The sequence below is a fragment of the Haliotis cracherodii genome, unplaced genomic scaffold (assembly GCF_022045235.1).
Source record: "Haliotis cracherodii isolate W230 unplaced genomic scaffold, xgHalCrac1.p SCAF_15, whole genome shotgun sequence".
In the NCBI taxonomy this organism is placed as follows: domain Eukaryota; kingdom Metazoa; phylum Mollusca; class Gastropoda; order Lepetellida; family Haliotidae; genus Haliotis; species Haliotis cracherodii.
The window spans coordinates 35,408,102-35,423,399 of NW_027266270.1; the positions used below are offsets into that span (position 1 = coordinate 35,408,102).

Below are 15,298 nucleotides of genomic sequence, written 5' to 3' on the forward strand. Positions count from 1 at the left end.
CTCCACCATAAGTTATCGCTGCTGTTTTGTAACAGGCAAGGTAAACATGTTGTCTGGCCGTAGCGTACTGACAGGGAAGCCATATTTGGTACACTGGCCTGGCCTTCCTCCCTCGATGATGAGAGCCAAGAAGATGTAAACAACAGCGGTAGCTTGAAGGACTGTAGCTCGCTGCCTATCTCCTCATATCAGCATCTGATAACACACTTGTTTGTTGTCAGTAGCTCAGGGCAGGTAGCTCTGTTCTAACCCTAATAAATTTGTCAGATCTCTTGGTTAGAAATAGTTTATAGACACAGTACATTTTATGCTATTTGTAAGATTTTAGTGTTTAATTTCCTTGTTAGAATAGCTTAATTGTTGTGTGGCATAATCTTTGTGTACTTGTTGGGGTGAGTTGGCAAGCAGGAAAATGGTGTCAGTGAAGTTGTTGGGTTGTTGTAGACTTACATTTAGTCTCTGAAATGAACATATTGTACAGACAAAACAGCTTTATTATTATAGTTATAAAACTATAATAAGAAGGAGCCCATAGACTCCCTTCATTTTCAGATACTGCATTAATCTAGATTTGCCAAATATTATGGACTTGCATTAGCTGTATTGGATATATATTTGTTCCAGTGTCCATATGACAGACTAGAGTTGTGGTATCAGGTTGAAATGCACAATGTTGGGGTGGGGTTTTGTCTGCTGGAATAGATGGAGGAAGCGGATGATTTTGAACATACCTGATGAACTGTACAGTCCTGGATCTGGGATATCTTTAACTGGGGACATGATAGTGACATTGGGAGAATTACAATTTGTAGTATATAATATTATCAAGTTTTACCATATTCATTGGGGAATACAGGAGGAAATAACAGCTTTTGTTTTAAAGCACTTCCTTAAGAGTATCGGGTTGATTTTCAAGAATCCATCAGTCTGAAAACTTGAAGTAAAACTGAATACATCATCAAGTTGTACTGTTCCTTCAAATATAATAATTTCCTGGTCTGTATCGTTCAGCAATAGAATTTAAGGGGCATCTTTGATGTTTGCAGCAATAATACTTGAATTTAGAGTCACCCCAAACTAGTTCACATTTAAGTCATGACCAGGACCTCTTTTCTTCCATTCTCAATTATGAACAGGCATATGGTCCATGAATAAGCTGTCGCGACAAGTCATATTGACAGTCATTCGGTTTTTTTACTGAAATACAAAATGAAATGGAATGATGTTTTACCCTAAAAGGGATACCAAGTTCAAGGATAAAAACACCCAGAAAACTGGAGTATAAATCTGGTTGTTCAGCAGTGCCCGACCTTGTTAAATTAACTGGTTTGTCGTCTTTTATGGAGACGCCATTTGCTTTCAATCTTACGTATGACAGTGCTGTTATTTATTGACTTAGCTGAAATTTCTGTCGAATTGATATTGTTGGCTGAAAATCTTGCTACCCAGCTTTTACCTAAGATCTTAAGAAACTAGGAATTTTATCAGACATTCAGTTTTCATACAGTTTCCTTTGTGATGTATGACTGTTTAAGGTTAACACTTACAAGTATATAGTAACTTATTAAAGTCCATGAACTGTTATTTTCCCATCCTCCCAGCCCTTACTGTGATGATATAGGGCTAAATGAGGCAAGATTTTTCATAAGATCTGAATCTCCCATCTCATCTCCCATCCTTTTCAATTTATATAGAATTGCTTGTTTCTATCAAAATTATGTATAAAAAAGCGTTAGTCTACTGATTAGAGATGGGAGTATTGATCTAATCTAGTGTGAACAGCTGGTAGGTAATGAGTCTTGGTCTTCCTGTGTCAAGTCTGTGTGGACAGTTATGTCAGGTTCGACTAAATGATAGCATGTTCATAGACTGTGTTGTTGCTTGTCCAGTAGAGCTTCGTGAAAATGCCAGTGAAATATTCATACCAATAAGTACAGGGTAATTCTGGTTCTAGACATCGATGGTCCCACTGTCTATTATTACACTATGTTCAATCGACCAAACTGATGGGCCTTTAGATAAACCCTGGCCAGTACTACAAACTTATGGCTCATATTAATATTGCACCCAGACAGAAAATAAGTTTATATTGAGTTTATTGCTTGCACATGTATTTGTTGGCAAACTAGATCAATCCCAGGGAAGATATCTCATATTGCCCTGTACTCCTTCAATGAATAAAAGCATATTGGCAGACTGTTAATATCGACAATTTGTAACTCACCCATTCTTCCTTTATTAATTGTCATAACATTTGTTTATCAAATAATAAGAAAACAATATTTATGCTTGCTACACTTTTGATTATGTCAGGATGCATGGAAATATAGAACAATAAGTTATAACCAGCGCATATGTGTACATTGTATTATATTAGTATATGCATCTGTATTGTGTGTCAGGCAAATTGTCAGTCCTTGCAAGTTTGATTTATTTGTTCGTACATCAATTTGTTTTATGATATATTTTAACCAAACAGTAAATGACTACACTGGATACATGAAGACAGTTTGGACAGATAAAGACCTGTAGAGGTATACTTTAATGGGCATCTACCATGCAGGGTAGTCTCTCTTGACACTGGATACAGCTAGGGGTGAAAGGGCGATCAGCACCTGTAACCTTAAAGCTCTCCTACACTACTAGATCACAGTGGTTCATTGTTTATACTTGCACGCTACGTGTTCCCGTGCACACTATTTCTCTGTACGAAACAAACATTGTATGTAATAAAATGGTATTGATTGTAGACTGACAGTTTATCTGTACGTTGTTCCTTGGAGTTATTCAACCTGGTGAACCTTCTTGTCAGTTGGGTGCTGTCCATGCCACACTGACAAGACCACCCACATGAGCTTGGTTGTAAAAATGCCCTGGCTCATAACACTGGCAACATTTCTCTGTAGCCCCTGTAGAAAATGAATACATGACACTTTTTGTGGACAGCATCTTCTGTTATTCTTTGCTTGCTCCTTCATCAGGTGTATGCTTTGTAAGTGTATGTATTCATGTTCTCCGAACTTATAAATGCCTATCAAAGACCCCCTTAGAAAATTACCAACATCTTGGAATACATCTCGGTGTCTGTACAAAAAGAGCCTGTTGCTACCTGACGTCAGTCTGTGCCAAAGTCTTTATGTTCATTACATGACTATCCTGAACTATCCATTTCAGGAGAATTTAGCGTTAAGATAAGAATAGTTATTAGGTTACTGCTACTAGACCACTTGTGAATAGGGCTGTAACAAGTGGAGAATACGATACAGATCAGGAATATGAAGTAGCGATTACAAATAACTATTCCTGAATGCAATCACAAAATCACAGACACCGAATGCAAGACAGAAACTGTATTTCCTCTGTGAGAAGCTTTGTCTTGTGTCCTGGCCGTTCGTGTAGGAAATACAGAAATAGACTCTCCTGGTTGTGTGGAGATATTAATGTTGTTCAAGTAATGCAGGCTTTGAGTGTGGTAGGCACAGGTATTCTGGTTTAAAATAGGTCCCCAGTGACCTTTGCTTTAATCAGGTGGCTAAGAGGACCGGGTGGTCAGTGGTCAGTGGTCAGTGGTCATTGTACCCTGATGGCATAGTACTAAACTATTTTACAGGCCTATGTCATATAGCTGGTTTATTGTTGAGTTCAGTGTGAATATTATAACACTGTCCACCCCCAAACCCTCACTCACTTTGGATTGCCCCAGTTAAATTCCCACAGATTATGAAACAGGGTTTCACTGACCCAGGTTCTATTTTGACTGAGACAGGAATCCTGTGTATTTGGCTTACTCAGAAATATTTGTGACTCACATACTCAGACCCCCTGCTCCATGCCGGTAAGTCTGCTCAGGAAATAAAATAGGGGGTAGCTGCTACAATAGGGACAGGTTAATTATTTATTGGCAAGTTATGGACAGAGTCGGGGAAGAAGTGTCCTTAGAAAGGGTAAGAAATAGATTATGAATGATTACAATTTGATGAGTGTTATGGTGGTCTGGAGTTGTATGAAATTAGTTTGAGTGTCATTGTGATACTCAAATAATGATCCTGAGGAGACCATGTTGGAAGAAGGCTTCAAGAAGTCCTTATTGCATAGAATTGATGTTCTTTTTATTTTAATGGAAAGGGTAGCCAAATGGATATGTTGGAATGTACTAGTTCTGGGTTTGATTTTCCAGTGATCTTGGAGCTAAAGGCAATCGTAACTCCCATACGTTAAACATAAACTTACAATTATCATAGGTAAGATCGTTTTGTACAACGAGGTCCAAGGCTGCTTCCACAAAAGCATGTCCAATCTACATACTGTCTTAACTCATTGTTAAGGAATGGGAGTTGCTAACATCTTAGCACTGAGATAGCTTTGTTGACAGAGGTCCAGATTGGGACCTTTTGTGTGCCCTTGCCTTGAAATAAATTTACTATTGTTTCTGAGAGTATATATGCTGGTCAGTATGTTGTCAATGTTGTAACATGGTGTACTTTGTTCCAGGGCGCCAGAGATATTGCTGGGCTTGCCGTTCTGTGAGGCTATTGACATGTGGTCCCTAGGATGTGTCATAGCAGAGCTGTTCTTGGGCTGGCCCCTCTATCCAGGGTCGTCAGAATATGACCAAGTGAGTACCTTGTATTAGCTTAACTCATGTTTTTACAGTTGTTTGTTTTATTTATTGTTTTACAGGTTATGCCAAAAGTTTGAAAAGGTCAACATAGAAATATGATAAAGTTAATAATATTAAAAAATGGAGGTGAATAAAATATGACTGAAACTACTCTAACACTGGTATCATTTGAGGGCTATAATTCTGAACCAACTGTCAATGCTTCAATTTTGCTTCAAATTGGAACGGAATAAAACTGACAGAAAGAGTCAGCATCTTTGTCTCGGTCACACAGGACTAGCTACAGTGGTCCCTCGCTACAATGCTACCAATGGGGTCCAAATAATTGGTGGGCGTTGTAGACGATGAGCCGTTTGACCAACGCCGAGGCGGGGGAGCACGCTCGGCAAGTCTCAAATCATCAATCTGTGTTTATCTCACGTCACGTCAAAATAGTATATATTTTTATGGACCTAGATCTACCTGTAATATCATTCATTTATTGAATCTGTCACATTTCACAATGTCTGAAATACGTATTCCATTTCAATTTATCATTTTTTATCGATAAATTAATTTTTTTTTCACTATTTCCCGCGATGTTATTGAAAATAAAACTCTCGGACACACATTTCGACAACGGGTCTGCATCGAACATGTCAAAGAGCAAAATAAAGACGTTTTAAGTAAATCTTTAAATATATTATAGAAAGTGATAAATAAAATCAACAAAAATATATCTAAAAGTAATCAAACTTACATCTAAGTTATTATTTCCATCGTTTCGTGCGATCGCGTGTAATGTAAGTCAAATGACATCTCGGCTTTCGTCGTCTTGAATTCTCGGCTCGGACACAACGTTTAATGCAAAAATATATGCATGAAAAATCTTTGTCACAGCTCGTAACCTAGCACAATACATTCACGAAGTTCCATATTTTTAATATATATCGTGATTTCCTGCTTAAAACGTTCAGAATAACACGATTTAACAAAAATCTTTCGCCAACTTCTGAAATTTATCAAACACGAGCATGGTATCACACCTATAATTTGATTGGCTGCCTGAGGTCACATGGTCAAAATTGACCAATCACGAAACTTGTAGCAGATTTCGGCAAGAAAGTGTCATTAGAAACAAATTTTAATCCAATTAAATCGCTTGTTATAACTACGGAAAAAAAACAGGCGATGTTCTCTCAGCTAATTTACTGTACCATTTTACCAGTAGTTAGACATGTAGACAGTGATAGAAATTTCCAATATTACTTGCCTCAGGACAAGTTAAAATAAGTGATTTTGTTGCCCGACCTCGTATTTCTACCTGCCCCTGGAGTCGGGAAATGGCAAATTTCCACCCGAGTGGCATTGATTGGTCATGTTGCTTAAAATACGGAAAACGAGAGTTTTGACCAGCACTATGCGCATTCATACACATTCATACAAATATAGATACACATTCAAGCCAGACTAATTGGCTTGATACGGTTACCTGATCCGAATCAAAAGGAATGACCGCCGCGTTGTGACATGTGTGTGACAGTGTCGCCTCAAATTGGATTGTCCACTAATTAAGAATATAAACTTCGCTTGTGGTTCTCTTTTATTGCATGCATGCGCTTCTAAGATCAAAGGATGTATAGTGTGAAAAGTTAACTAGTTGAACAATCGTATTTCCAGGACTTGCCGCGGATGTTTTCAAACAGATTATTAGAACTCCATTCAGCGATAAACGGTTCATTATGCAATGAGAAGCGTTATGTGCAAATGAACAACGAACAACAATACAATTATGTCTGCGTAAAACTCTCAGTATTAAAAGTGTACATAAAGTTGGGGAGCCATGCCTTACCGCGCGTAGTAACCGAGGTAGCGCTTTATCGAAGAGCACAATAGCGAGGGATCACTGTACGTACAAACTAAGAGGACTAGTAAAATGAAGTTCCCAAAGGACTAGTCTCAAACAGACAAATTTCTAAGGCTGTAGTATTATTCTCTTCTCTAACATTAGTTTCAGAAAGCAATCCCTGCAAGGTGTTTGCAGGGACTTGATGAAAGTGATGGTGCAATTGATCACATGTGACATGAGTTTTGATCTGTTTCAGATTCGTTATGTTTCCCAAACCCAAGGGCTACCTGCTGAACACATGCTTAGCTCGGCCACTAAGACGACGCGCTTCTTTGTGCGAGACAATACCGATAGTAGTTACCCATTCTGGAGGTTGAAGGTCAGTGTGCTACAATGTATCAAGTACATACCTGTCCATTTGTCAGGGTTTTGTATCAGTTCTATTTTAAGGCCATTGACTGATTGTTAGATCTGTCCTAACAAAAGTAATGAAACAAAACACTCTGATGCAAAACACTCTGATGCACTATGATAAATGATTAGTACTATTTCAGTGTTCAAATTTAGTCCAGCACCCTATCAATCTCAAATATTCAAAATAATGGTTACAGGGGTTTATCTAGGATTCCAAACAGAAGTTACGTTGGCAAAAATGTTAGGGAAGAAATAAGTTTGTTCAATATTGGGATTTTCGGAGGTTTTTTCCCCTTTTCTTAAATTCAAAGGTATTTTACCAATGTAAATAATACTCTACAACTAAGAATTAAAGCTTATTCCCCTTTATCATGTTTATGTGTTATCAGAGAAGTACAAGTCCTTACATGGTCGTACCATTATTAATGTCAATATATGAACATGAATTGAGAAGGATTTTATTTCCAATTTAGGAATTTTACTGACAGACTAACAGAAATTGGTCTCTGGGCAGGCCCAGATAAATCCCTGGGTTATGACAAGTGCCCCTGAGTTTCTTTCTCATTTTCGAACACTAACATTGTTTCAGTTTAGATTTAATATGTTTGTCACGATGTTGGACTAGCTGAGACTTGTGTTCCATGTACAGTTGGATGACACCAATGTGTTTCTGTTTCAGTCCCCTGAGGAACATGAAGCAGAAACTAAAATCAAGTCCAAAGAGGCAAGGAAGTACATCTTCAATTGCCTGGACGACATTGGTCAGGTGGGAATGAGAGTAAATAGCTTTAGCTTTCTTTTCGCATACTCCACACACTCTACACACTTTCACACCCTGGCTAGCTAGCTGCGTCTCTGTAGTTAACCTGCTTGTAGAGTATACTTGTTTGAACAGCCTTCCTTTTGCTATTTAAAGCTGTGATTTCCCCATAGTCTTGTAAAATAAATGTTTCATATGAAATTGAGATTTGCTAAGGAGGGTAGTGAAACCTTAGGGTTTGTGAGTTTACTTGTCATGCAAGTGTGGGGTTGGCTGCATGTGTATGATATGTGATGACACATTTTATTGATGTAAAGCTGCAAAAAGAATTGTTACAAAATGTAATCAAGTTTTTGTTTATCAACTTATATGTATGCATTGTATGCTTTGTTTTGATTCTAAGACAGACCCTGTAGGCATTCTGCAACTTTTACACTAGTCTGAAGCCTGAGTCTAGAAAATTTCTGTTCAGTCTAGTAAGATCAGCTAATAAAACAACATACATTAACACAAAAGGTACTAAGACAGCTAACCGCCAAGTTCGGGCTGGAAGACTGTTTGGCAGAGACTGCAAATTTTTAAATATTTATTAACAAACTCACTTTTTATATTAAACAATGGGGCAAAAGGCATACACGTACAATGTGAAATAAACTGTGCAAAGTTAAAGTGCAATTTTGTGTTCCAGATCAACGTTCCAACAGACTTGGAAGGAAGTGAACTCTTGGCGGAGAAAGTGGACCGCCGTGAATTCATTGACCTTCTCAAGCGAATGTTGACCTTGGACCAAGAGCGACGCATCACGCCGGGCGAGGCGTTAAATCATCACTTTATAGGCATGGGGCACCTGGTGGATTATGCTCATACCAACATGTACGTTCAGTTTCTGTTCCATCTGGGGATGAGATTCGATCTTGTTGAAGATATGATTCAGGGATAATGCAGTCATATTGTTTTGTCTTTTTGGACTGGTACTATATGGATATGTGATCACCCTGGAAGACTTACCATCTGATCTCCAGTCAAAGGCACCTTATGTAGCAGAATTGTGCCCCTTAGGTCTGCCAGGAGCCTATGATCACAGATTTAGATCCCAGTTTCAGCCTGATTATGATCCTTGTTTTATCAGTGCCATATGTCCATTTCATGGCATGTGAGAAAAAAGTTGTTTACAAGAAGCAGAGATGTTGTAAAATGTCCGTATTATATACATTTTCCAAGTAGAATAGTTCAATGTGCTCTCTTTGTTGTATAGAAGTTTATCTTTTGCCATGGCAAATATTTTGTGAATTATCAAAGGGGGACAATTCTATATTGTCTCATTTTTTTCAGAACAAAACAAAGTGTTCAGGCAATGGAGATCTGTCGACGACAGAGAACGTCTGTGTACGACATGAACCAGAACAGCAACAGTATGATGACAAACGTGGTGCCGTCATCCAACGGCAACTTCACAGTCACATTCAACAACCAGATAAACGCATTACATTCTCAGGTACTTGCCCTTCTTGAATCTGTTCTGCTCTTTTCATTGTTGGGCTTCTTTGTAATGCCCTCCTGTATCATCTTAAGGGCTAATATTTTTTATCTCGATTGTTTATTCTACAACTAGTAAGGGGCCGAATTGAAATAATCCTGTCGCATATCAATATGGGCAGGATTTGGTAGTCTTGTTCAAGTGACTATTAGATAGTTGGGATGATGGGTTCAAGTCCTCAGTGTAACAAGTGGTTCTTAGATAGTGACTTACTTTAACATTAGACAGACAAACTGAGTCCTGCAAGTTGGTGCAAAGTTGCATCCCTACCTCATGGATAAAGCACTGCCTTGTCTGGCTGAAGACCTGGGTTTGATTCCCAGCTTGCACACCATGTATGACACCCATTTATGTGGTTCCAATATTGCAAAGATCGGCATTAAATCCGATTGTCAATCACATATTGTATAGATTCATTGGATTGTGCTTCTTGCAATAGAGGCTATGTGAAGTATTTCCTGTGACGATCATCTCCCAGTCTGATTTTGAACTGATATAATTTTACCTTCTGGCACCTAAATTATTCTGGAACTTTGTTTTAGCTCATTTAGCATGAAACTTAAAGCAAGGCCTTGTGAAGGATTTCATGTGATTATCACATCTTCCCGAGGCAAGGGTGTTAACTGACCATAACAGTCCAGTTTCCACCCTTGCCGAACTAGGCTGGAATTCCCAGGGTACATTTTGGTTATGCATAGTCCAATCAAAATCGCATTATGAAGAGACCTGTGGTTCGTAAACCACATGGATTTCAAAATGCAGTTTTCAGTCAAATGCAGGATTTGTAAAGTATGTGTACCGCCGACTGGGCATCGACAGATATTTTGGAAATCTTTTCATCTTTTAATCAAGGTGCTCAAGTTATTTGATGCCCTTGTGGGTTGACCCGTTTTATTACTCTATAGATCTTCATCATCGATCAGATCAGATCATCTTGATCGGGCGCCACCATTTTGTTTGAAGCAAATGCAAGTGATGATCGAGCCTTGAAATTTCGACAATGGTGGAAACTGGATTTTATAGTCAGTTTAAGTCCTTGCCTTGGGAAGATGGACTATCATGGCACCTCAACAGTGTCATTTTGAACAGATAGTTTGTCTCCTCAAAATCATTCTGGTATATTTGCTCATGTAATATTGCTTATGATAATGATCAGCAGATGGCATCCCAGAACCTAGGCGGAACGTCCCACCAGAGCACGGAGATCCCGTATCTCCAGTACTCCCTCCAGTCTGGGACCTACCTGTCATATCAACCCCCCCAGGTGGGACAGCAACTCAACCAGCAGATTACAGCGCAGAGGAGCGGGGCTCAATTCAATCGTACAGACCCCTTCCGACAACCGCTGTGTATGCCATCTCTTGTCGTACCAGCTACCTTGCCAGGTAGGTCACAGCTTTAACCAGCAGTTTAAATAAATGAATGTTTATTTCATTACCGGGGGTGTAAATTTCAATAGTTTCATGGGTGTGACCTTTTGCTCTTTGAATTTAATGAGAAGGACACACTATGGGTTGGCCACCTACTATACTAATAAAAGACCTGTGTAGATCCAGGTTGGAATTGGTCTTCAGTAACCCATGTCGTAAGAGGCCACTATGCTTTTCTTAAGAGGCAACTAACGGAATTGGGTGGTCCCACTCGCTGACTTGGTTGATACATGTCATCGTACCCTAACTGCGTAATTCAATGCTTATGATATCAATCACTGAATTGTCTGTCCAGACTCAATTATTTACAGGCTGCCATCATATAGCTGGAATATTGCTGAGTGTGGCATTAATCAACAAACAAACAATTTACAAAATAATGAGAAATGTATTTCAAATTTTCTCTATCTTGTAAATCTTCCTTTTCATATTATCCTTCATGTAAAACAAACAACTGATGCCATTGTTTTGTTTCCATTTTGTTGATAGAGGACACATAATATGTATTCATGTAAGTTTTCATTATTGATATCTGTAGGAATATGTAGGAAACTTGACAATTTTGTTTTGAAGCATGGATTGTTATTGTATTGAGTATTGTTTCAGGTCTTAATTCCCCCACCCGACCCAGTGGTGTTCCCATGGTAACCCAGGCCACCCAGACCCTGCAGCTACAACCTCAGCTCATCAGTCAGGTAGGTCAGCTCGACCTGGTCAACTTGACCTGGGTAACAGGGTCAGGTCAATGAACAATCATGCTGTACTCATAATTCCACTTTCAGCTCAGGAGTGTCTGCAGATAACAACTTGATTTCCCTGAAATATTTTCAGAACTTAATCATTTGGCAGAGAAACACTGTTTGCCAGTGAGGATAATGTAGATGCGTTTTGGCGTATCTGATTTCCCCCACACCACTTTAATCTCACATCATACCATATAACTTGCTGTGTTTAGTTTTGGTGTGGATGTTCAGCAATTGAAATGTGTAAAGCAAATGAAGAAATGTTTAAAATATGATCTTGAAACCTGTGTCTATCAGGATGAAAACAGTATTTCCAGCCTGTTTAAGCCATTTGTAACTACTTGGGTATGGGGGCAAATACACCTGGGATGGAGTGGAAGTCACTAAAGTACTCACAGAAATGAAAAAACCCTGTTTTTCTCAATTTAAAAATCGACACAAAGTGTTACGTAGCTGTAAATACGAAATAATAAAACAACTCGAAAAGTACTAGTCTGGATTTGCTAGTTTGATCTCAGTGAACAATACAAAATGTACTTTACAGGAGGTAATTTGTCGGCACTTTCAACATTCAAAAATAAAACTAAGTCCAAATTGACATAGCAGAAACAGACATTATGCACCTGTTCTCACCTGTCGTCAAGGTGTCATAGGTCACCTTGATCTACTTACACCTGGTTATTCCCTGTTTCAATAGTCTGTTTTATTCACATTTTTACACACTCTTACGTTTAAAAAGGCATAAAAACATTTGATACGCTGTATTTGTGCCAAGGCCCAATTTTTACTAATTTAGTTGTTTGAATATTTACATATTTTGTATATTATCTGCATTTATTTAAGATCTGAAGTCGAAAAAAACCGGGCTTTTTTTCATTTCCTTGAGTACTTTAGTTGCAGGTTTCTCAAAGTTCACTGACAAGCTGAATAATCTCCTCAGGATTGTGTAAAATTTCAAGGATTTGACTTTATTTTCATTTTTTCAAAATGTTAGTATTGAATCTTGTGCTCCTTTATGGAGACTCCTGCTTGCTATGATATTGAGAACCCTGTGGGGATGTAGTGTCTTGCCTGGGGACCCCTCTTGTTGGGGAAGGTACACAAGGATCTGTGTGTAGGGGATAACAAAGGGGGATGGGCGGTGATAGGGTTTGTGGGGGGAAGGATGACAATCAGTGTGGAGGGTATGACAATAGGGTGGGAGGATGACAATCAGTGTGGAGGGTATGACAATAGGGTGGGAGGATGACAATCAGTGTGGAGGGTATGACACAAGGGTGGGAGGATGACAATCAGTGTGGAGGGTATGACAGTAGGGTGGGAGGATGACAATCAGTGTGGAGGGTATGACACAAGGGTGGGAGGATGACAATCAGTGTGGAGGGTATGACACAAGGGTGGGAGGATGACAATCAGTGTGGAGGGTATGACACAAGGGTGGGAGGATGACAATCAGTGTGGAGGGTATGACAATAGGGTGGGAGGATGACAATCAGTGTGGAGGGTATGACAATAGTGTGGGAGGATGACAATCAGTGTGGAGGGTATGACAATAGGGTGGGAGGATGACAATCAGTGTGGAGGGTATGACAATAGGGTGGGAGGATGACAATCAGTGTGGAGGGTATGACACAAGGGTGGGAGGATGACAATCAGTGTGGAGGGTATGATAATAGGGTGGGAGGATGACAATCAGTGTGGAGGGTATGACACAAGGGTGGGAGGATGACAATCAGTGTGGAGGGTATGACAGTAGGGTGGGAGGATGACAAGGGGTAGAAGGAAGGATGACAAGGGGTAGAAGGAAGGATGACAAGGGGTAGAAGGAAGGATGATGGTCAGGGTGTGGGGTATGAGGAGAGTATGAAGAAGAGGGTGGGGAAAGATGAAGAGGGTGTGGGAGAATGAAAAGGGACATGACAAAGGGATGGAGCCTGACAAGTGGGTAGGTGGTATAAGGTATGACGAGGGTCTGAAGTAGGACGACGGTGTGCGTGGGATTAACAGTAGAGTATTTGTTTATTTGTAGCAGACTGTTCAGCAGTCTCAGCACCACCTCACCCCTGTCACCATGATTGACAATGGTAGACAAGTGTTCATGGCAGTATGTAACACTTTGGTTATGTTTTCTTCTCTTTTGTAGTAGTACAAGCCTACCTGTTTGAGTGTAGTAACTTGCCTTTAGCTTAGTGCACATCTTCAGACCAAGGACAATAGGCTCTACTCTCTCTTGTTGCCTCAAAGCAGGGAATTATCTAGGTATCTGAACTAAGTGCCCTCGGCATGCAAATTGAAAAAAATGTGTGGGATGGTGGATACTTATTTTATTCAAAATTGTGATTTCTAAAAAGCTCTTATTTTCCCTAATTTTGAGGTATTATAACATCACAGTAATGTATTATAAAGTATTAAAGCCTCTTCCTCTATATTGGCCTTGTTATCGGTGATATATTATTACCTCAACAAAGTCATTACAGTAGTTATAACTTTATTAACATGAGTTGGGATATATTTAATTCCAATTTTGGAATTTTTATTGACATTTGCTCCAGACTTCGGTCGAATATTGGCCTCTCTGAAGGCCTGGGTAAATCCCTGCAAAGTACCAACATCTTGAACTGTCATAGTCGAGGTCCATACGGGTGAAGGAGGAATGAATTCTCAACATCACAAAAAATGAATTAAAAAAATACTTTTCAGAAATGATGTTTAACTGAAACAGCTATTATATGCAACTCTAGTCGGAATAATTATCATTAATGCAAGCAGTTAAGTAGGCATTTTTCCACTAGCCTCACTTTTAGCTCAAACATTGGGCAGGTTTGTGGGGATAGTGGACGTGTGCCTAATATTATTTTTTGAAAGTGAAATAGACAATAGTATTGATGGCAATGTTTTCAATGTAGTTATACCAGCAATGACATACATTTATTGAAGAGTAAATCAGTTAAGAAAACTAAATTTGTGAACCGTTGGGTGGTGGTGGGTTCATTTTCATGGTTTGGTTAGGGAAGGGATATGATTTGAGTTCATAGGTACTTCGCCTGTATGGATGCTGTTATCTGTGCCTTAAACTTTGATATATTAGGCATAAATTATTGTGATAAATTTGCACTGTCAGAAAAAAATAAAATCCAAATGAATGTTAAGTAGACTATGTCCTGCCTGCCATCATGGCAGCTGAAGATGTCTAGCGGCATCCAATAGTATGCTCATCAATATGCTTCTATATTCATACATCTCGTCAGTCATATGCCTATTTTCCTCTTTTCTCCTTTGTCAAACCCTTTGCTTTGTTTGAGCTCTCATATCAGTTAGTTTCACAGTTTCATCCATAGTTTTGTGATCATCCATGTGTGCTGCATTCATTCCTGAAATTTCATGCTCATTTCGACTTTTGACATCCTCGGGTATCCAGTGTATATCTTCACTTGACTATCGTATTATCGCTACCATTGTAATTTTTTTCAATTTTTTTTTATGAAATGCCAAGATCATTTCCATCTCATTAGAAACTTTGTCATGCCAAAGACCCAGGTTCACATGGGTACAGTATGTGAAGCTCATAGATAGAAGTTGTCCCCAGCATCTTAAGCTGGTCATAACGGGCAAATGGATCAGGTGATCAGGCTTTGTATCTTTTGTAATGCTTGTCATTGTCCCGTGAGGGCATGGATCATTGCTCATAATGTCAATTGGGGGGTGGGGTTGCCCAGTGGTTAAAGCGTTCGCTCATCACGCCGAAGACCTTGGATCGATTCCCCACATGGGTACAATGTATGAAGCACTTTTCTGGTGTGCCCCCGCCGTGATATTGATGGAATATTGTTAAAAACTGTGTAAAATCATACTCACTCACTCATAATATCAATCACTTGATTGTCTGGTCCAGGCTCTTTTTTTTTTTTTTTTACAAGATGCTGGTATATATGTTAGCCCAACAGAATGTTTTCTGTACAGGGTGG

General features: G+C 39.2%; 1 protein-coding gene across 7 annotated transcripts in view; it reads left to right on the forward strand.

Annotated features, from left to right (window-relative positions):
* The window catches only part of LOC139462556 (homeodomain-interacting protein kinase 2-like), a 59,499-nt gene that overhangs the window by 31,172 nt on the left and 13,029 nt on the right, over positions 1–15,298 (forward strand). The window contains exons 3-10 of one of the 7 annotated variants that reach the window (XM_071244368.1): positions 4,492–4,615; positions 6,706–6,828; positions 7,543–7,641; positions 8,312–8,496; positions 8,956–9,118; positions 10,317–10,545; positions 11,197–11,285; positions 13,363–13,437. In XM_071244368.1, the coding sequence (XP_071100469.1) occupies positions 4,492–4,615; positions 6,706–6,828; positions 7,543–7,641; positions 8,312–8,496; positions 8,956–9,118; positions 10,317–10,545; positions 11,197–11,285; positions 13,363–13,437 (1,087 nt within the window). The remainder of the gene's footprint in view (positions 1–4,491; positions 4,616–6,705; positions 6,829–7,542; positions 7,642–8,311; positions 8,497–8,955; positions 9,119–10,316; positions 10,546–11,196; positions 11,286–13,362; positions 13,438–15,298) is intronic. The other 6 variants (XM_071244370.1, XM_071244369.1, XM_071244371.1 and 3 more) reach the window with 6 other exon arrangements.